The sequence below is a fragment of the Solanum lycopersicum genome, chromosome 9 (assembly GCF_036512215.1).
Source record: "Solanum lycopersicum chromosome 9, SLM_r2.1".
In the NCBI taxonomy this organism is placed as follows: domain Eukaryota; kingdom Viridiplantae; phylum Streptophyta; class Magnoliopsida; order Solanales; family Solanaceae; genus Solanum; species Solanum lycopersicum.
In genome coordinates this window covers 43461335-43485659 of record NC_090808.1, presented here as the reverse complement: position 1 = coordinate 43485659, position 24325 = coordinate 43461335, and the positions used below count along the sequence as shown (strand labels likewise).

The window sequence follows — 24325 nt, the reverse complement described above, 5'->3', positions numbered from 1 at the left end:
TGAATTCAAACTTTACCACTTATTTAACGATTTTAAATTTATACTATTTAAATATTTTTTTAATAGGTGATGCTCAATTATTTGTTATAATTTAACTTATTAATATAATTTATAAACCAATTTAGGCCCACCCGTTACTAATTAAACCCCACCAAATTACTTATAAAATAAATTCAAGGGGTAATAGGTACTTAGTATAATATAAGTGTGTCTCTAAGATTTCAGGCATAAATTGAGGGGGTACTTGTGCATTTTTCTTTTATATTTAAATCAAACATCATCTAGCCATAGCATATTGCAACTAAATTTTTAACTTTTTGCCATAAAAAAATAGTTAAGACTAGTTTATTATATTTATTTCTAGTAATGATTAAATTTCTTAGACAATGCAAACATTTTTTTTTGAAGGATCATACATATAACTAGATCAACTTTTATATAATCATACATTTCTAGAAGTCGACAAATTAATTAATTTAATTGAAAAAATGGTCCAAACTAAATGACAGCTAATTATACCAAAAATATTAAGTTTCAACTTTTGATAAATAAATATAATTCATACGAAGACTCCTTATTGCTTTATATATATAACGGAAAAGGGCCTAAAATACCCTTAAATTATTAAAAATGGTACAAAATTACCCTCCATCCACCTATTAGTCTTAAAATACCATTGCTGTCTACCTTTAGGTCCTATATTACCCTTTATTTTTAACGGTCACTTTTTAAATCCAATTAATAAATTAATTAATGACATGGCAATTTTCTATTGGCCAGATTTTAAATAACCTAAATTAATTTAAAAACCCACCCATTCCCAAATTAGACCCGCCCCAAATTCAATTAACCCATCTTGCCGAATGGCAGCATGGAATGCATTCTATTTGTCCAGCTGTGTGGTCGAAACATCGAAGGTGGCTTCTTATGTCGATGATCTGTCTGAATCCTTTGGCCTGTGTAAGTAGAGTTTTATATTCATGTACACTACTGGTATTTCTGCTAGTTTTGTGGAGTTTTGGTTGCTCCTGTTCTTTATTTTTTTTATCATGTTTGCGCATGCCACTTCTCTTTCATTGGATAGTTACTTTCTTTGACTTTATGCTAGCTGAGGATATAGCTGGTAACATTCCCCTGGCGGTCACACTCTATTAAGTCTTTAATTTTTACAGAAAGATGTGAAAAACTTTAGTCAGCGTGCTCTCAGTCACTCTTCCCTATTCGTGCATCCTTGAAATTTTTGCCTTATGTTCTAATCCACATATTGTTGAGGTGATGATTATTGCGGCAGTCTCCTGTTATGTCTTCACAGTCTAGTGACCCATGATTTTGTTGGATGAGGGTTGTACCTCTTATTTGTTTTGTCATGTTTAAGGGCTCTGGTGACGGTAATGAGATGGTGTGCACATGAGTGCTCTCTCTTCTTACCTATGTAATTGATTTGTTTGTTTCGCGTGAGTTTTGCTGCTTGAACCCCCCACGATAAAAAGAAAAAAAGGGCAGGTACTGTTGGAAAAGCGTATTATTGCATTAGATCGAAACGGGATGATGGTAGATGGGCAAGATGGGTTAATTGAATTTGGGGTGGGTCTAATTTGGGAATGGGTGGGTTTTTAAATTAATTAGGTTATTTAAAATCTGGCCAATAGAAAATTGCCACGTCATTAATTAATTTATTAATTGGATTTAAAAAGTGACCGTTAAAAATAAAGGGTAATATAGGACCTAAAGGTAGGCAACAAGGGTATTTTAAGACTAATAGGTGGATGAAGGGTAATTTTGTACCATTTTTAATAGTTCAAGGGTATTTTAGGCCCTTTTCCTTTTTAAAAATAATAACACATATGCTTTATATAATTTCGTATATGATTAATATAGCTTATAATTATTCGAAATCGCCTCGAAAAATTCTATTTTTGTTAAGGTACTTTGCTATCTAGTTTGATTATAAAATAGTTGGCATTTTGGTTTTGTTTTTTCAATAATTAAGTAGATTATTTTATTTCATTAAAATTGAGAAACTTATATATCGACTTATATTAAGTCGTCTTATTTATTTATCTCGGCCAAATTCAACCAAAAATTTGATTAGTCTATTTTTCTAATTTTTGGACAAGGATTTGGGCTCCTTTTTCGGAATTTGGTAAATCCCAAACCATTTCCATTTTGAGAAATTTTTCAAAATGTCAATATTTTAGCATTTAAGAGGACTCATTAGCAGTAATTTCAATATTTAGTAAAAATGTCATTTTAGTTTGTTATGTATTTTATTTATGTTTTTATTATTTATTTTTATTTGAAGAATATAATTATTTAATAACAAAAAGGAGAAAATTAAGGGGGGAATATTTCAAAAAAAGACAAGCATTCTTAATTTTCTCATCAGTTACATTTTCAAATAAAATTTAAATTTTTTTTTCTCCAGAATTTTTACCTTTTCAAAATTATATTCATTCCACAATATATTCTATTTATATTTATTATAGTTTTTTATTAGTTTGTATTCATTCCAATAGGTATGCCGAATTTATCTATATAGTCATTTAAGAAATATATTTGTATTTTCATATATTTTTTTCCTATATAGTTATTTTTTTCTTCAAAAATCCTGTATGTATTCATTTCAATATGTATTTTATTTGTATTTCTATTTATTCTAGTTTTTATTTAGAATTTTGTATAATAATATATAAAATACAAAAAAATAGTATGATGAAAAAGTGAATGAAATATAAAATTGAAAAGAAATAATTGAATATTTGGTGTACTCATTCTTAAATAAAATACATAACTAGTTGACATACCTTTAGAATAAGTACAAATTAGAAAAAAATGTCAAATTCAGTTGACATACCTTTATTAGTTTGTATTCATTTCAATATGTATGTCAAATAAAATGTAGCTATTTAGGAAATACATTTGTATTCGTATATATTTTTCACTGTGTATTTATTTTTCTTTTCAAAATCTTGTTTTCTTTTCTAAGTCGTATTCATTCCAATATGTCTATTATTTGTATTTGTATTCGAATACAAATAAACTAATAGAAAGTTGTTCTTCTTATAAATAAAATACATAACTAGTTGACATACATTTGGATGAGTACAAATTAGGGACAAATACAAGATTCATAAACCATGCAACATGAAATTTTTAATAAATACAAATATTGATAGTATACATAGTGATTTGAATACAAATTAAGAAAGCATACCAAATTCTAAAAAAGAACTATAAATACAAAACAAACTAATAGAGAATTGTCCGACAACTATCCGATCTTCGTCGTCTTTTTCAAGATCCTCACGAGTAGACAAAGATTCTACATTTGCGTTCTGAATTTGAGGAAGGCTTTGCACACCAATGAGTCTTGTAAATGTTCTTACCCTTTTTCTTCCCTCATTTTAGCAGCGGATCATACATTATACACTATTTGTTAAGTAATAAATAAATTAAAGAATGAAAAATCACTAGAAATTGGTTGATTAAGATGAATACCTCTAGTAAGCCTCTTGGATTCAGCCATTGGAGAGTAAATCATAACGGAAATAGAAAAATACAAACAACATTTTTTTAAGATTTAAACAAAAATAAAATTAGAAAAGAAATCTGAAAATAGAATAAAGATTAGAGACACCTTAATCAAAGAGATTCTTGTTGATTCAATTTTGGATTAAAAAAAAACCAAAATATATAACAAAAAAATATTCGCAACTTGAATGTTGGATGCAAATCAGAAAAAATAACCATGAGAGAGAAAAAAAATTAAATGGGAGAGAGAATTAACAATTTGAAAAGATAAATATGAGAGAGAATGATTTTTTTTAAAAAAAGGATATATAGAATTAACTGAAAAGGAGAGATAAAATAGGAAGAAAATTGGTACACATAAATTTTTTAAAATAATGACATTTTTGACATTATTGCTAATATTTATAAAGTATGAATATTTTTACTAAATACGTTATTTATTTTGACTAGTTTACTAATTTTTCCTGAAAAATTTCCCAACCAACTAATTTTCAGCCCACACCTTTGTATTCTTGACCCAGCCCACTCACTCTCCTATTGACCCAACCCAAAATCGTTTCCCCAGAAGAAAACACAATTCCCCAAAAGTAATTCTCCAACGTCTCCAGCGATCTCAAAGGGAACGCGTGATAAAACGTGACCCTACCTCCCTCACTTTTGCTTTCTTCTTCGGGGCGCAAAGGAAAAACAACAAAAGAGTGCAGTCGCGTGAACCATCCTCGTGTGCAAGCGGAACATGGCCCTTTGCCTTAACGTCTCTTTTTGTCAGTTCGAGTAAAGTTCCTGCATATTGTTGTCGGCTACAACAGGCTAGCGATTCAGCCTTTCCTTTGCATCCCGTCCTTGCCAACGTGAGATGGCTCCACGTCGAGTGCAAGGACGGGCTAGTAAATCCCAGCCGTATACCTCCCTTTCCCCTTCCGGAATAGGGCCAAAATCTCAGGAAATGTTTGTTCCCCTAAATTGGTGAAAGGATTTTGAATTTTGAATTTGGTGGGTCTGAGATTGATTTGGCTAGCATTGATCCCCTTTTTTGGAACCCTATTTTGGGGATATATAAGTTTCATTTTCCAGAGATAAAAAGGGGGAAATTTTTTTTGATAGAAAAAAGATGGTTCATAATTCTTTGCTTTATGGAGAAAAACTCATAATCAAGAGAAGTTTGAGTTTAGTATTTGGGAAAAATATATATATATTGGGAATTCCTTAGCAAAGAACTATTGGAGACTCTTGGTCACATTTTGGCGAAAGTAAATCGAGAAATTTTGAATCGAAAAAGACAGACGGTCGAGCCTCTTTTATGTTGTTTCGTTCGTGGCTGTGTGGTTTTGATGATTTAGGTGTGAAGGATATACATATATTCTTATGTCATTTCTATAACTTAGTCATATGTTGAGTAAAAATATCATGGCCTGAGTATCTTCTGTCAACTCCTAGCAGTGCCCCTTTATCTGTATTTCGTCTTCTTTCTTTGTTGGTTAAACATTTTTGTTCCTCCATGTTCTCTCGATTTCGTATGTGTTTGGTTGCGAGCTAAAAGTACAAGTGAGTGTCTAATGACATCGGTTTTCTAATGTTTCAAACTTCTTTAAAGTGGCAGATTTTGGGGAAATAGAAGGGTCATCTTTACTGAAAGCATGAAATAACACGAGAAATATCTTAAAATTCAAAAGTTCCTTCATACGGTCTATTGCTGTTAGCATTATTATTTATAAAATTGGTTGTGTTCGGCATCTACAATCCATATAGTCGGCTACTCTTGTGTGTTTTAGTTGTGTGTGCATGCTCCTTATCTTTGTTCCAAGTATTGAAAAGGCTAAAGGTTTCTCCCTTATTCCAAGTTTAGATTTTTTCTAAAAATAATAGTATACATTGCCTGTTTTACATACTGCTCAATTCATATTTCTAATGCGCACCTACCACCCGACGATTACCCGTCATATGCCTGCGAATCGGTTGATCCCTTCTCCTCACCCATACATTATTTGTCGTCCTTTATTCTGGCTTGAAATAAATAGTGAAATTTTGTTGCCTTCTCCTGCACTTGAGTTTAGTTTAAATTGTTTTGGTACAGTTCAAACGATCGGAGAAGTTCATCCGTTTTTCTGATTCGCGGTTTACTCCCAGTTCTCTTATTATTTGTCATCGTTTACTAACTCGTGTTTGTGTTTGGGAAGAACAGAATCTTAGAGAGTGATTGTCACAGGTTTGTTTAATAGTCTTAAAAATCTGTTTTCCCTCTAAGCATTTGCCTTACCAGCCTTCATTCTTTCGGTTCATTATCAATCATGCGATAACCAAAATACTAAACTAGGAATTGTCATTGTGTTTAGTTTTCGGCTATATTTTAATTTATGATAATGTGTCTTAAGTCCTTCTGTTGAATTATTTCTGTTTGGCTGAAATCTTACTATCTAGATATTAAAATGGCTTTCTCATGTTGATAGTGTTAGAATTGTATACAAATAACTGCAGAACCTCCATTAATGGAGCAGAGAAAACTTGAGAGATGAACAGATTGTGTATTTGGAAAAAATGAAAAGTGTGCGATCTATATTCACATGCTTCTAGTATTTATACATGTATATACAATGAAAGGAAAAATATCTTCTAACTAACTTCAACTAACTAACTAATTAACAGAATCAGCTGACTAACTCCTTTACAATAATATAATTAGTTGAATTGAAATATAACTAATCTCAACCCCCCCCCCCCTCAAGTTGGAATGGATATGCTGCCAGACAACTTGCGTAAAATAGTCGAATGCTTTGGTCCAGTTAGGCTTTTGGTTTAAGTATCAGACATTTGTTCATCAGTAGGAATGTGATGCAGATTCACAAGTCCTTCATGTAGTTTGTCTCGAACAAAATGACAGTCAACCTCTATGTGCTTGGTTCTCTCATGAAACACAGGATTGTTTGCAATATGGATGGCTGCTTGGCTATCACTGAAAACTGATATAGGTCGAGAAGGTTTTTCACCTAATTCACAAAACAAACGTTCAAGCCAAACCAGCTCTCCAACCACTTTTCTTATTGCCCTGTACTCTGCTTCTGCGGAGGAAAGTGAAACAGTGGTCTATTTCATGGATTTCCAACTTATAGGACAATTCCCCATGAGTACTATGTATCCACTCACTGATTTTCTGGAATTAGGGCATGCAACCCAGTCTGAATTGCAAAAAGCAGTGATGGTATAGTTAGGGTCTTTTGAAAGATTGATTCCCAGTGTGTGAGTGTTCTTCAAATATCTCAATACATGGAAAGCAACCTTCAAGTGAGGCTCTCTAGGTGTTTGCAAAAACTGACTGAGATGTTGTACACTAAATGCAATGTCCAATCTAGTATTTGTAAGGAAATTCAACTTTCCCACTAATTTCCTATAGTATTTTGGATCAGTTAACAGGGTTCCTTCATAAGACTTCAACTTAATCACGCTGTCAAGAGGATAAGTAGTTGGACTATAATGTGAACAATCAAACTCTTTGAGTAAGTCTGTGGTAAATTTCTTCTGTGTGATGAGTACCCCATCTTGTTTGTAGAGAATTTCCAACCCCAAAAAATAATGAAGTTTTCCTAGATCCTTAATTTTGAACTGGTCATGTTAAAAGGACTTTAAGGATGTAATCTCATCTAGATCAGTTCCTGTCAATATTATATCATCAACATACACTGCTACAAAAACCTTAGTTGACTTATCCTTCTTGTAGAACAATGAGTAATCACTGGTAGAATGTGAATATCCTCTTGAATACAATGCCTTTGCTAATTTTTCATACCATTGCCTACTAGCTTGTTTCAACCCATACAAAGACTTGTTAAGTTTATAGACAAGTCCTTTTTCATTCACCTGCAGTCCCTGTGGAAGGTCCATATATACTTTTTCATTCAAATCTCCATGTAGAAATGCATTATTCACATCTAGCTGATATAAATCCCAACCTTTCTTAACAACTAAACTGATTAATAGTTGCACAGTGCTCATCTTTACTACTGGAGAGAATGTCTCGTTATAATCAATACCAGCTTGTTGAGTGTATCCCTTGACTACAAGTCTAGCTTCGAATCTTTCCACAGTTCCATCAGCCTTATGTTTAATCTTGTAGACCCATTTACATCCAATTGGTTTCTTCCCTGCATGTAAATGAACTAAACTCCAGGTATTGTTAGCATGCAAAGCTTCAAATTCAAGTGTCATTGCTGATTTCCAAGAAGGAATCATGGCTGCCTCCCCATATGTACTTGGCTCACTATCATGAAAAATGTTTTCAACTAGCTGCTGACTTTCAGTGTTGAAACTGGTAAGTGAAAATTGTTGATCATTGGTATTATTGATGCTATTAGAAGGGTGGTAAATTGATGACTGAGGTTGCAAGTTGGGAAGATTATATGTATATTCATTTTGGTATTTTGGTACAGAGTGTGTCCTACTTGTTCTTCTAGGTGCATTGGTTGATCTTTGTGAACTGGAAATGGTAGTAATAGGTTATTGTGAACAGGAAGTGGAAGTATTAGAAATGGTGATATGTGGAGATATTTCTGGATTATTTGATGGAGTAGTATTATCAAGTGAAGCCTCAGTGTGTGGTAAGTTGGCATTGACAGAGTTATCTGTGACAGTAATCACGGTGTTTTCATTCAAATCATGAACATTATTCAAACGACTGTTTGTGCAGTTCAACAATTCAGAGTTAACATCAAGACATCTCAATACAGAATTAAAACTAGAATCAGGAAAAGAAAGAGCAAAAGGAAAGATACTTTCATAAAATAAGACATCTCTTGAAATATGTATTTTCTTGGTGCTCACATTTAAGACCTTGTATCCCTTTTTGTTGAATGGATATCCAATGAAAATATGTGGAGTTGATCGAGGTTCGAACTTATCCTTGTGAGTTTTGAGAGTGGTAGGATAACAAAGACAACCAAAAGATCTTAGATGTGAATATGTAGGTGGTTTTTGCTATAATACTTCAAAAGGAGTTTTGTTTTGAATGGCTTTGGATGGCAGTCTGTTCACTAGATAAGTTGTAGCTAAAATGCACTCTCCCCAATAATTCATGGGAAGTTTGGACTGATATAATAAACTTCTGGCAGTCTCAAGAAGATATTTATGTTTTCTTTCTACCACGCCATTTTGTTGTGATGTGTATGGGCATGTTCTTTGATGTATGATTTCTTTGTTTTGGAGAAAATTAGTTGTTTCTTTATTGACAAATTCCATACCTTTATCAGTTCTTATTGTTTTAATGGTGATATCGAACTGATTTTCTACCAAGGATATAAAAGCTTTTATGGTTTGGAGGGTGTTGCTTTTGCAAGTGATAAGTTGAGTCCATGTTGACCTGCTGTAATCATCAACTATTGTGATGAAATATTTGTAATTGTCATATGTTGGTGTGTGATAAGGTCCCCATAGGTCTATGTGGAAAAGATCAAAATTTTTTGTAGAAGAGGGTGTTGAATTTGATGGGAAAAACATTCTTGTATGTCTTGCCATGGGACAGACTATGCATGTAAAAGGTTGTTTGGGTGAGAATTTAACAGGTATGGTGTGGATACCCTTCATCTTAACAAAAGGAACATGTCCTAATCTAGTGTGCCACAAGTATTCTACGTTATTTTCATGAGATGTGCATAATGAAAAGGATTTAGTGGTTTCAGAACAAATAGTAGGAATAATAGATGAATTCATGTTACAACAAGCTGTTTTATTTCTTTAAATGACAGATGTTACAGATGAGGAAATATGATGTAAAGCTTGTTCATTAGGAGCATGTGAAGAAGAACAATGAACATTAGAAGCATGTGAAGAAGGACAATGAGATAATGGAGCAAGTGAGGTGACAGAAATAGGACACCTTGAGCAGAAGAAGTAAAGGTCACTCCTTGCTCTACCAATCACCAGAGGGCTCTTCAGCGAAGGGCCCTGCAAAGAACATGATTTATCATTGAAACTAACTGCACTTTTAAGATCAGAGGTCAAACAATGTACTGAAATCAAGTTAAATTTGAAAGTAGGAATAAACAGTACATTGTATAAAGTCACTATTGAATTGAAACATGCATTCCCAATCTCTGTCACTTTAACTCTATAGCCATTAGGTAATGTTATTAGGAAAGGGTAAGGCAGTGGTCTGATGTTGATAAGTAAACTTTTATTGAAAGTCATATGGTTTGAGGCTCCGGAATCAATGATCCATGATTCAGCAGTTAATTTTAAACAACTACATGAAAGATTACCAATATCAGTGATGGAAGAGTGACATGCCAAGATACCTGCAAAATTCGCAGCTCCACCCATGATATTATCCAAAGTATCTTTGGTGCTGCTAGATGATCCTTGCACCTGGACATTTTCAAGCAATCTCACCAGATGATCATATTGGTCTTTGGTTAAGCTTTGAGTTTCATGAGCATGTTCCAGTGGTGTTTCACAATTGTTGTGAGCAATTGCTGCTGATCCAGAATTCCTTCCCTTAGTGAGTTTGAAATTTTTGGGAAAACCGTGCAGCCTGTAGCATTTCTCTTCTGTGTGCCCTACTTTCTTACAATAATTGCAAAACAAATTTGCTTTGTTAATATCAGGAAAAGGATAAGTCCTATTGTCCTGCTGCTGCTGGGAATGATCTCTGTATATGTTTCTATTTGTGCTTTTATTCTGAGAGTAATTTGTTCTAAAACTTCCCCTTCCAGAAACAACACTTGGTGAAGTAGAAGCTCCAGAACTAGCATCCAAGTTCATGCGAATTGATGGTTTGACTTCTCGTTGCTTCTCCTCTTGGACTAAAATAGGGAAGGCTTGTGCCATAGTTGGCAGTGGGTTCATCATAAGAAAACTCCCTCGAACGATAGTATAGACCTCGTTAAGCCCCATTAAAAACTGGATAAGCTTCCGATCTTGCTCAGCCTTGTGCATTTTGGTCTTACCACCACAATTGCAGAAACAAGTACATTGAGTATTGGGATCCAGAGTATTAAGCTTTTCCCAGAGTCTTCGAAGCATGGAATAGTACCCTGTAATGTCCAAATTTCCTTGGGCGAGATCATTAATTTCCTATTGAAGTTGATAGAGCTTCGCACCGTTTTTCTGATCATACCTATCTTACAGTTCCTCCCACAATTCTTTTGCATTATTAACATACTACAGGCTATCAACTAAATCCTTTGATAGAGAATTGAGGATCCATGATGTGACCATATCATCACAACGTTCCCACTAAGCAAATGTGGGTGAAGTTGCATTTGGTTTCTGCAATTTGCCATTAATAAAACCTACTTTGTTTTTCACAGATAATGCACGAAGAACTCCACGTCGCCATTATCTATAACCAGTCCCGTAAAAAATCACCGTAATTATAGCAGACCCAGCACTTTCTAATGAATGCATGTACAATGGCTGACTAGCATCGATGACTTGGCGATTTGGGATTTGAGGAACATCTGCATTTTGATCCATGAAATTGAAGGATGTTGATGGAAAAATTGAGCTAAAACTTTGAAATCTAAGTACAGAAATTGAAAAGAAAAAATTCGAGAAGATGAAGAACGGTTATTCGTGAAAGAGATGAAGAATGAATGAGTGCTGCAGAAGATGAAGAAGAGATCAGTGTCTGTGCTCTGATACCATGTTAGAATTGTATACAAATAATTGCAGAACCTCCATTAATGGAGTAGAGCAAACTTGAGAGATGAACAGATTGTGTATTTGGAAAAAATGAAAAGTGTATGATCTATATTCACATGCTTGTAGTATTTATACATGTATATACAATGAAAGGAAAAATATCTTCTTACTAACTTCAACTAACTAACTAATTAACAAAATCAGCTAACTAAATCCTTTACAATAATATAATTAGTTGAATTGAGATATAACTAATCTCAACAGAATTGGAATATTTACAGTAGTACTATTGTTTTTTCATATTTAGTTGGACGAATTAGTTTAATGCTACTTCTCAGAATATTATATATATATGCTCATATTTCAACATGTTAGAATTGTTAAAATACGTAAATAAAGAGAATAATTTTTGGTTAATTTTCTGTATATTGCTCTTGTGAAATAATTATTACATTTATACAGGTAAGATGGAAAGAAATACGGAACCAGATAAGGAAAATGGTTGTACCGAATATATTACTAACATAATTAGTCTATTTTGTTCCTATAATTATTTTGCTAAATATGGATATTTTCTACACTCCCCCTCAAGTTGTGCACTCGGATTTCCAATGCTCAACTTGCGCAAGACATTGCTGAAAGCTTCAGTACTAACAACCTTGGTTAGGATGTCTGCCAGTTGATCTTTTGATCGAACAAATGGAAGTTTGATAACTTTGTCTTCTAACTTGTCTTTGATGAAGTGTCGATCAACCTCAACATGTTTTGTTCTGTCATGTTGGACAGGATTTCCAGAAATACTTATTGCTGCTTTGTTGTCGCAAAATAACTTGCAGGCTGTTTTCTGAGGAAAACCGAGTTCATTTAGCAGTTTCCTAATCCATAGGATTTCAGTTATTCCTTTCACAATTTCTCTGAACTCAGCTTCCGCACTTGACAGGGCTACAACCTTTTGCTTCTTGCTTCTCCAAGTGACAAGATTCCCTCCTACCAAGGTGAAGTATCCAGAAGTGGATTTCCTTTCATCTCGGTCTCCGGCCCAATCTGCATCGGTGTAGGCAATTATATCGAGGCTATCATTTTTTCTGAAGTAGATCCCGGTGCTGCTTGTACCCTTTAGATACCTCAGAATCCTCATTACTGCTGTCATGTGATGTATTTGAGGTAGATGCATGAATCTACTCACTATCCCTACTGCATATGCAATATCTGGTCTTGTGTGGGCTAGATAGATGAGTTTCCCTACAATCTTCTGATATTGCTCTTTGTCAGTCGCCTTTGCCCCTTCTATGACCTGAAGGCCATGATTTGCTACAATTGGAGTGTCAGCCGGTTTACTACCTAACATTCCAGTTTCAGTTAAAAGATCGAGAATATACTTTCGTTGGTGAATAAAGATCCCTTGCGTGGATCTTAAGACTTCTATACCAAGAAAGTACTTTAAGTTTCCTAGATCTTTCATCTCAAATTCCTGAAACAACTTCCCCTTTAAGGTAACAATTTCTTCCTCATCATCTTCGGTGATGATCATATCATCTACATATATAATTAGACAGGTGATTTTCTGATTTGCCCTTTTTATGAATAAAGTATGATCAGAATTACTCTGTGTGTACCCAAATTTCTTCATAGCCTTAGTGAACCTTCCAAACCAAGCTCTTGGAGACTGCTTTAAACCATACAGGGCTTTCTTCAACTTACATCCTTCTCCATCTTTAAAGTCATGAGAATATCCTGGAGGGGGTTCCATATAGACTTCTTCTTCAATGCTTCCATGGAGGAAGGCATTTTTAACATCAAACTGATACAAGGGCCAATCTTTGTTTGCTGCTACAGAGAACAATACTCGTATTGTGTCTATCTTGTCTACTGGGGAAAAGGTCTCTGAATAGTCGATCCCAAAAGTCTGAGTGTAACCCTTGGACACCAATCTTGCCTTGTACCTTTCAATGGTTCCATCTGCCCGGTGCTTAATGGAGAATACCCATCTACATCCCACCTTCTTCTTCCCTTTGGGTAGAATACATTTTTCCCATGTGTGATTCTTTTCCAAGGCAACATATTCATTTTCCATGGCTTGTCTCCACTTCTCATCTTCAAAAGCTTCTTCCACAGTTCTGGGAATGTTTGTTGAGTATAGGGAGGTAGTGAAGGCAACAGCTGTGTTGGACAAGTTTTCATTGCTGATTCTTTCTATGGGGTATCTGGACCATTGATCTTCATATTCTGGGTCATACCTTTTGGGAGGAACACCTCTCGTACTTCTGTGAGGAAGCTCATATCTGTTTTGACAATTATCACTAGACACAGAGTCAGTAGGAACAGTACATGATTCAGAATTTACCTCAACTGATGTTGACTCAGGGTGCTCAGTGGTTGTCATTGGAGTGGATTGATGAGAAGGAGCTGATACAGATGTTTCAGAGTTGACGTCGGCGGTATTGCTTACTTGCGTTGGAGGATCAAGGTCCATCATTTCTGGATATATTAACCAGCTAAGGTCATCATTCGTAGTCTCCCCCTGAGGACCAGGCTGGGTATAGTAATAGGAGTGTTCAAAGAACTCGCAGTCAAGACTGGTGTAGATTTTGTTTTGAATGGGATCATAGCATCGGTACCCTTTTTGAGTGACTCCATACCCAATAAAAACACATTTGATGGCTCGTGGTTCAAGTTTATTTCTGATTCTTTTTGGGAGATGAACATAGACAACACATCCGAACACCCGTGGAGGTAGAGAATGATAGGAAGGGATGGATACATGGGAGGAAAGAGTGTTAAGAGGAGTTTGGTGTGCAAGAGGTTTGGTAGGTAGTCGGTTTGTTAGATATGTGGCTGTGGCAATGGCTTCTGGCCAAAAATGGACAGGGACATGGGATTCTAACATAATGGCTCTAGTAATCTCAAGAAGGGTTCGGTTTTTCCGTTCAGCTATCCCGTTTTGTTGAGGAGTATCCGGACAGGTAGTCTGGTGAATGAGGCCATGATCAGAAATAAATTGTTTCATATCTAAGTTTATGTATTCTCCTCCGTTATCAGATCGAAGAATTTGAGGTTGGGCAGCAAATTGTGTACAGATCATGTTGTAGAAATTTATAAACACATCATATACTTCAGATTTATTTTTTAGAAAATAAACCCAACTCATACGGGTGCAATCATCCACAAACAAAACAAAATAGGAATATTTATAAAAGGCAAATTCAGGTGCAGGACCCCAGACATCAGAATGAATTAAGGTAAATGGCTTAGAAACATGAGTTGAACTGGGAGAATAAGAGTGTTTATGACTTTTTGCAAGTACACATGCTTCACAATCCAAAACAAAATCAAAGTCCTTAAAAGAGGGAAATAATCATTTAAGATAACTTAAAGACGGATGACCTAGCCGTCGGTGCCACATCCAGATTTGATATTCCGGCGACCCTTGAGCAAGCAAAGCGTTACCCTGTTGAGTCACCTCGTTCACATAGTATAGACCTCCTCGTTCAATACCACGACCAATGATCCGCCCCGTCTGAGCATCCTATACAATACAATCAGAGGAAGTCATTAGAATTGTACAGTTTAGTTCCTTGGTTAATTGACTAACAGATAAAAGTTTGTGGGTAAGACTTGGAATTAAAAGACAATTTTTTAAATGGATTTCTGATGTAATATCCACATCTCCGGCTTGAGTAATTGGAATAAACTCCCCATTTGCAGTTTGAATCTTAGTACGGGTAGTTGATGTGGAGGAGAGAAAATCGGATGGGTCGTATGACATAGTGTCCGTGGCCCCACAGTCAAAAATCCAATTGGACTTATTGCACATGAGACCCACACTTTGTTTTTCCTTGGGTTTTTTGTATAATTGGGCTTCTGATTTTTTGGGCTTTTGATTAACAAGGGCTAAAGGGTCTGATTTTTTTAGGGCCTCTTGTTTTCCCTCACTTTCATTTCTAGAGGACGGCTCCTCTAGAATTTTCTCTCTTCTTCTTCCCGTCGGTTCCTCTGTCTCCATCCATGGTTCACCGGAAATTTTGGTGAACCCATCTTTGCCACTCGTACCTGTTCGCCTGTCGGTAACGCTGGTCGATGAAGCCTCGCCAGTACCTGTTTGCCTGTTGGTGACAGTGGTTGACGAAGCCTCGCTGGTCGGTTCTCCTTCTCCGATGGCGGCGTTAGCCTTGCCGCCGGTCTTTGTTACCTTGGTGGCGGCTTTACGCTGTCTCAGGTCTTCCCACCATTCTGGGTAGCCGATGAGCTTAAAGCATCCTTCCTTGGTGTGTTTGGTTCCTCCGCAGTGGCTACATTTGAGGTGAGTTTTGTCCTCTCGCCGGAATGATGAATCTGACCGTCTAAATGAAGAATCTGACCGGCGTTAAGTGACAAGACCACTTCCGATCTCTGAGGGACCTCGTTCCAGTGATGAGTTGCCGGTCATTATGCCACGACGAACAATTTCTCGTCTGATGGTGGCATATGCGGCATCAATGGTTGGAAGGGGATCTAAATTTAGGATGTCTCACTTTTCTTTGTCAAGTGAATCATTTACACCAGCCAGAAACTGGTACAGCCTTTGTCGTTGTATAAATGAGTTGAAAAGTGTGATGTCTTCTGGGCATTTCATTGGGTTCGGCATTCGTCTATCGATTTCTTTCCAGAGTGTATTCAATTTGCTGAAATACACCTCTATCGTGTCTATCCCTTGTTTCAGAGAGGTTGCTTTTGTGTTCAGATCATAGATCTGCAATTCATCTCTGCCGCTACTGAGTAGAGTTTCGATGCCTTTCCATAAATCTCGGGCAGTTTTGTAGTCCAAGAATTGATTCACGAGGTCTCCGTCAATATTCTCGATGATCCATGAAATGACCATCGAATCTTTTTGAGCCCATTGCTGGTATTCTGGATCATCTGGTGAAATGGGGTTGACGATGATGTGATTGAGTCTTCCCCGGCCACCAATTGCTATCTGCATCAGTTTACACCATTTGGTGTAGTTGGTGAAGTTCAATTTTTCCGCGACTCGCACTGTTTGTGAAGTCCCTGGTTCGATGTTGGTTGAATTTTTGTTGAGTGTTTGGAACATTTGAAACAGTTGCTGCATATGTTCCATAGAAATAAGCTGGTTTGGATTTTTCGGTGGGTTTTCCGATGGGTCTTCCATTTCGGTAGATCCCGGTAGATGATGAGTACGAAAAAACCGTCGAAGATCGACCTTATGGCTCTGATACCATGTTAAAATACGTAAATAAAGAGAATAGTTTTTGGTTAATTTTCTGTATATTGCTCTTGTGAAATAACTATTACATTTATACAGGTAAGATGGAAAGAAATACGGAACCAGATAAGGAAAATGGTTGTACCGAATATATTACTAACATAATTAGTCTATTTTGTTCCTATAATTATTTTGCTAAATATGGATATTTTCTACAAGAATGAATGACATTGCTATTGTGTTTAGTTTCAAGGCACCACTAATTTATCCTTCTTTTGTGTCAAATAATTTTATTGGATAGGGTCTCTTACTTCTTATCCTTCAGCATATAATATGGCACCGTCAAAATTTTCTAAAGAGAGTTTTCTTTATCTTATTTATTTTTGCATTAGACAAATTATGTTGTCAATGGTAGAATAGGTTCTCTTTTCATCGCTTTTTGGTTTGCTATTGTTTAATGTTGGTGTTAAGTAGTATTGTTTTGTAGTATAATTTGTTCTTATTTTCTACCCCTCTGATTGATCCCCACGCATTACGGTTCAAACATGCGTGTTATTGTTAGGAGTCAAGTTGGCCGAATCATCCGAATTGTCTAAATTCTAGTTTTCTAACACCTTCTCTGTCCCTTTGGAAGTTGTTTGTTTCTCATATATAAAAGGTTGGTTTGTTTGCATGATTGTGGAACCCAAATATATTCTTAAGTTTCCATGTGTTCATTCTCTTCGTTTACATCCTCTGTAAAAAAAAACTAAAGTTCTTTGTTGAATCTTGTAAGAGTTGATCTTTTATTTTCCATTAGTCGTCACGTCTAGTCATTTTTGGAGAGTTCAAAATCTTTATATATATATATATATATATATATATATAATGAAAAAAATGGAATGAGTGAAGTCTATTAGACTTAAGCATGTGATTTTTGGTTAAAGTATACAATGTATTTCATCCTGATGTTTGGGATTGCTTTAATTCAGTGTTTTCATTGAGCATGATATGGACATAGGTATATATAACGTTATAGGTGCTACTATTTAAGTGTTGCAGTTTATTCATCAAATTTGTTATTTTTTAATTTAGCCCATTTGGTCCTTTAGAGCCGTATGTCTCCTTCTAATTTGGATTTCTTAAATAGGATTTTAATTTGAATTGAATTTTGTCTCTATTCAGTTACATCATTGTTTGTTTATTAATTCGTAAGCTAATGATTTTCCATTTTATTTGCATGAAAAAAAAACTGCCGTGGATTCACCCCGAACCCATCCTCCCGCATATCAAGAGGGTCATAAAGGCCCAAGTACATTTCGTCTGATCTCGAGTCAAGCCCCCTTCAAAGATAGACGAACATGTTCTGAAGCAAATGAGATCGAAGCCGATGAAATTGAAGATTTCGGGTTTTCTTTAAATATTCTATCTTGTCAATTTGGGCCTAAGCCCTTGTCTTTGTATTACTACCTTGTTAGAATTTAGGACAGGTACAATCGAATGGGCCTAAATGCCCAAAATGATATGGGTCCAAATACAGGTCCAAGCGGACAAATAACGTAGATTTAGACCCAATCTCTCTCTCTCTCTCTCTCTCTCTTTATTTGCTTAATTACTTGTTGTTTATTTGTCAGTAGTTTTAAAGTTAAAGAATCGAAATCCCCACAACCGCCGTAAGCATTTTATCAACTTAAAAATTAATTTCAAATGGATTTTATATGAAAAAATGAATAAATTTGCAAATTAACTCTTACTTATATAGTAAATTAATTACTTTGTTTCAAACAACTTTTAAACAAAATTTTATCTCAAATAAAAATTTTAGCCAAATAAATTAGTTATCGGATAATCTCAAGTAAGCGGACGTCTTAGGTGCTTTCAAACCTTCCTAAGACTACAATAAGAATCCCCGAACCCCTTTAAAGTTTTCAAAACGATTTTTATGTTTAAGCCTTTTGAAAACATAGTTTTCTTGATTTTTCTTCAAAAATTAAGTGGTGACTCTATAAAAGTCGAAAAACTTACAAAAAATATTTTTCCTTTTTCGATAAAAACACACATTATTAATAGGCATAATACATAAATGTGCCCTTTAACTTGGCTTCAAATCACATTTATGCCCTTCAACTTTGAATGTGCACAAATAGACACTTAAACTCGTATAAAGTTGAACAAATAGACACATATGTCCTACATGTCATCTTACATGTCATTTTTTGTCCTGAGTGGTGTCCTACATGTATCGTGCCATGTAAACTCATGTGTTTATTTATTTAAAAGTTGGATAGTTAAAGTGTCTGTTTGGCATTATGAAAGTTCAAGGTTGAAGTTAAAATTTGAAGTCAAGTTTAGGGTATAATATATGTATTATGCTTTATTAATACTATATGTTGACTAGTTCACTTATGAGTCATGTTCGTTTATATTGTTGAAGCAAGATGAAATATATATCTAAATGCCATGTTATATGAAGTAGGGTGTTAGTCATGATTCCTGTTGGGTTACTTGATTGAGTAAGGTTATGGGGCTTTTCTTGGTTATTGCACTTGTTGACTTGATAGGGGTTCATGGGTAATTGTCTTGCTTTGTTATAATAAAATGTACTCTTATTCATGCATGTGATGTTATTCCTTGATGATAGGGATGTAGTAGGTTATGGGTTCAAGTATGATGATATGCATATTACTTGTTTGAGTTAATAAGCATGTTTTGTTACTTGGTATGACTTGTTTGACTGTGCATAAGACTTTTAAATGATAAAATAGCATACAAAAACTAAAAATTTCCTTTTTAACATATTTGAGCTTATATGTTCATATGGTCTCATACTTAGTACAAGTGGCGTACTAACCCCTTTTCTCTCTTTTTCCCAAACATTTTAGGTTCCGGTTGTTGAAGGCTCATTCGAGACGACTTGAAGAACACTTCGATATTCTCTATCATCCAAGTGGGTAGGTCCTCACTTTCCGAGGGCGATGCAGATATCTTGCTTATGAAGTTGCTTTCTTTTTCTAAGACTCTTATGTTCATTCCACTTTCATTTGAGTACAATATGCATTAGCCTATATGTGACTTCTTTACATTTGATGTAGGGCTATGCCCAAATTGCTATGATCGTTTAGATGGTATGAGATGAGACAATCTTTGAGACTATTTCCTATCTTATATATGTATGTTCAATAAAAAAAGAAGGCTATGTAACCTTCTTATACGAAGGGTCTATACTCGATATATATAATTATGTGTATGTACATGTCTATGTAAACTTCCAAGTAGAAAAAATAAAAGTTTTAAATTTCCCGGTAAATTCGACTCATGAATGTGATGATGTAAACTAAGAAGCTAGTCTTAGTCCTCAAAAAGGACGACAATGCCGATTACGTCTAGGGGGTAAACCCGGATGTGACAAGTAGTATTAATATTTACTTCACTCAATGTTGTAAGCAAATCTAACCAACAATGTTTTCAAAAAAATATGTAAGTTTAAAATAGGCCACCTATAATCTTTCTCTTGAGGTATATTTCATATTTAGTATGCTCATGACACTAATAAGGATTACCATCAATATTTAAATATTTATCTTGAACTTAATCAATGACTGTAAATAATCTATATATTTTTTAAGAGGAAGATGAGTAGAAAATTTTTAAAAATCATAATTTAAAATTGAGAAGAAACCTTCTATCATCGCTAACAAATAATAGTGTTAATAGGTTCTAATTGATCCTTATCAAAAACGTTACAATCTTTTGAAAATGTCACTGCTCATGAGGAAAATCACAACCTTTTGCAAAAGTAACAACTCATCGAAAAAGGTACAACCCTTAGGAAAAGTCATAACCTTTTGAAAAATCATAAACCTTCGGAAAAGTCACAACTCATTGAAAATGAAAATATTGTAACACATAAATATGGGAGGGTATCTACATTTAATATAATACAAAAACATAAAATAATAAATAAAATAAGTATGTTCAATTGACGGTATTATAGTAATTCAACATTCAGCTTAGGAGTTCATCTCAAAGGTAATATATATATATATATATATATATATATATATATATATATATATATATATGAAATCGATGTTTTTTCATTGATGATGTATTCCATACATAATTAATCAACGTATTTCATACTCAGATGAAGTATCCTTTACATGTCATCATAATTAGGAAGTGATCACTACATTTGACATATGGTCAAGATCAAAAGTATATAATAATATTATGTCGCATTTCATATTTGAATAGATTATATGTTAGCTCTTCACCTCTACATCATAAAATGAGACATTAAGTTCACGATTAGACGATGGACTAATAGATTTGTACATTACTCTAGAAATATAAGTATAATTATATTATATCCTAATTCATAACAACGTAGTTTTAAACTCTAAATATGGATTATAGATATTTTTTTATTTATTCCGTGAAGTCTGACTTGTTATTTATAAAAGACAAATTGAAATTGTTACACTTTTTGAACAATTAATTGTAAGTTTCTGATGAAATTTTAGTATTATGTTAAATAGCAAAAATTATGATTAATAGAAATATTTTAAGCAAACCAACCTCTGGATGTCGCTTTTATTGAAAGTAATTCTATATAATAAAAAAAATATCGGCCTCATGAGGTCAATATCACATTAAATTTTAAGATAAATAACAAGTAATCATGTTAGTAAAATAATATATATATATATATATATATATATATATATATATATATATATATATATATATATATTATCAATAGAAGTTTTATTTTATCAATTTAATTTATCCATCAAGTTAATTATATAAATTTAAATTATACACCTCCTAATTTATATAAATATAATTTTATCGATCAATGAAAGTTTATCAATATCAAATCTAATATATAAATCTCTTTAAATTAATCATCAATATTCAGTTAATTGATAATGTATTTCATATATAATTAAATAACGTATTTCATACTTAGATGAAGTATCCTTTACATGTCATCATAATTAGGAAGTGACCACTGCACTTGACATACATTCCAGATCGAAAGTATATAATGATACTATGTCGCATTTCATAATCGAACAGATTATATGTTAGCTCTTCACCTCTACATCATAACATGAGATTTTAAGTTCATGCTTAGAAGACGGACTTATAGTTTTGTACATTACTCTATAAAATACAAGTATAATTATATCCTAATTCATATCAACGTAGTTTCATACTATAAATATGGATTACAGATATTCTTTTTATTTATTCCACGAAGTCTAACTTTTTATTGATAAAAGTATACAAAATTATTACACTTTTTGGACAATTAATTGTAAATTTCAAATGAAATTTTAGTATTATGTCAAATAGCAAAAATTATGATTAATAGAAATATTAAAAAAAAAACGACCTCCGAATGTCTCTTTTATTACAATGAATTAGATAGAATAAAAAGATACCGACCTCATGATGTCGGTATCACATTGAAGTTTTTAGATAAATAAAAATATCATATTAAATAAATAATATTGACATTGATAGTTCAATATTTTATATTAACTTAGTATTAACTTATATAAAATCGTCATCAAAATACTGACATCATGAGGTCAATATTTGAATGAAATAAATTGTCGATAACATGATATTAGTGTTTGGATGAAATAAAATTTCGACCTCATGAGATCGATATTTGAATTCGGTTGAAATAAAAATACCAACCCCATGAGGTCGGTATTCAGATGAAATATAAATACCGATCTCATGAGGTTAGTATCTGGATGAAGTAAAATTATCAACCTGATGAGATCGGTATTTGGATGAAATAAAAATACTGACCTCATGATGTCGGTATTTGGATTTAGATGAAATAAAAATACCAACCCCATGAGGTCGATATTTGTATGAAATAAAATTACCGACAACATGAGATCAATATTTGGAAGAAATAAAAATGCAGACCTCGTGAGGTCGGTATTTGAATTTGAATGAAATAAAAATACCGACCCCATTATGTTGGTATTTGGATGAAAGATAAATACTGATCCCATGAACTCGGTATTTGGATGAAGTAAAAACTACCGACCTCATGAGGTCGGTATTTAGATGAAACAAAAATACTGACAACATGAGGTCGGTATTTGGATGAAAGATAAATACCGATCTCATAAAGTTGGTATTTTATATTAATTTAGTTTTTAATTTATATATAACCGTCATCTGGAAGACATTTTTTAAATATTTTAATAAAAATTAATATGATTGTATACTATTTAATTTCACCGACGTTCGGATGTCGGTATTATAATATTTTTTGTTTTTATTTTACATAAACTCATCCTCTAGAAGACGATTTAAAAAAAATACTAAATCAAAATATTTCTCAATTTTGTTTTATATTTAATTGAGAAAAATAAAATATATTTATTCATTTATTTTATTTAATATCGACATCAAGAGGTCGATTTTTATTGTAATTCATTTTTTCCACAAAAAATACCGACCCTCTTAGTTCAGAATTTTTTTACTCTTTAATTTGCATAAAAACCAGCTAGTTTTATTCTTTTTAACAATACTGACCTCCGAATGTCGAAAATTACCGACATTCATTTGAGGTCGGCAATTTTTAGGTCGGTATGTGCTGTATTTTTAGTAGTGAAACTATGACTCAAGACTAGCAGCCCAGCCAACACATGATACATAAGGACAATTCAATAACAAAGAAGGAAACTCACTCCATTCTTCAACACAACAATGCATCATTATGAGATAGAAACTATGCCAACTACCAATGATGCACATATTTCATTATTTCACATTTTTGCAAGGAGATGTCCGTCTCCTACTAATATAGCTTAATATATTCAACAAAGAGGAATACATCATTTCACCACTTCACACTTGAGCTATTCCACAAGAAATATCACATAACTCAACTATACCAACCATATAATCAAGTACCATCAAGTATGAAGAACATATAATTCAAGACACATATGAAACATGGATTTTCACAAAAACATGCATATTGAAGGGAAATCATATAAGTCCAAACGCACTTATGACCCTTCATAAACCTAAACTAGGAGAAACTACTAACCTCAACCTTGACTAGAAGAGGCAAGAAAATGACGAGGGTATCAGGAGATCATATCGGCCTCGACCTCCAAAGTAGCCTTTTCCATGAGATGATTTTCCAAAGAACCCTTACGGAAGCTAATTCCTTATTCCTCAACCTCTTTACTTGCCGGTATAAAATCTCAACCGGGACCTCTTGATAGGAAGGTTAGCATCAACTTCTAAACCTTCTAGAGGAAGGATATACACTGGATCGCCTATGCATTTTGAGCAATGACATATGGAACACCGGATGCACCGAAGTCAACTTAATAGGTATTTTCAACTCATAGGAAACACTTCTGACACATTTCACAACCTCATAAGACCCTACATATCGGAAACTAAGTTTTTCTTTTGTACCAAACCTCATCTCCCCTTTCATGGGTGACATTTTAAAATAAGACTAAGTCAAATACCATAAACTCAAGGCCCCTCTTTCTATTGCCAGCATAAGATTTTTGCTGTCTTTGGGTCGTCCTCAATCTATATCTTTTGAGTTGGACTTTCTCCACAACCTCATCTATTTGTTCGGGACCTATTATTGAAAACTAACCTACTTCAAACCAACCAATAGGAGATCTACATCTCCTCCCATAAAGGGCCTCAAAGGGTGACATGACAATACTGACATGATAACTATTATTGTAGGAAAATTCAATCAATGGTAGATGGTCATCCCAATTACCCTTGAAGTCAAAGACACATGCCCTCAACATATTCTCCAAGGTTTGGATGGTTCGTTCCGCCAAACCATCTGTTTGTGGATGAATTGTGATACTTAGTTTTACCTTGGTACCAAGCCCATTTTGGAATGGTTTCCAAAAGTGAGAAGTAAATTGAGTACCTCTATCCAATATAATAGACAAAGGA

At 33.9% G+C, this 24325-nt stretch overlaps 1 protein-coding gene across 1 annotated transcript; it reads right to left on the bottom strand.

Moving 5' to 3' along the window:
- Positions 1-14515: 14515 nt before the first annotated feature.
- On the bottom strand, positions 14516-16309 carry LOC138338521 (uncharacterized). Its single transcript, XM_069289490.1, has 3 exons — positions 15672-16309; positions 14825-15500; positions 14516-14686 (listed from the first exon to the last, which is right to left on the bottom strand). The coding sequence occupies exons 1-3, from the start codon at positions 16307-16309 to the stop codon at positions 14516-14518; spliced, it is 1485 nt and encodes a 494-aa protein (XP_069145591.1).
- Between the last annotated feature and the right edge of the window lie 8016 nt (positions 16310-24325).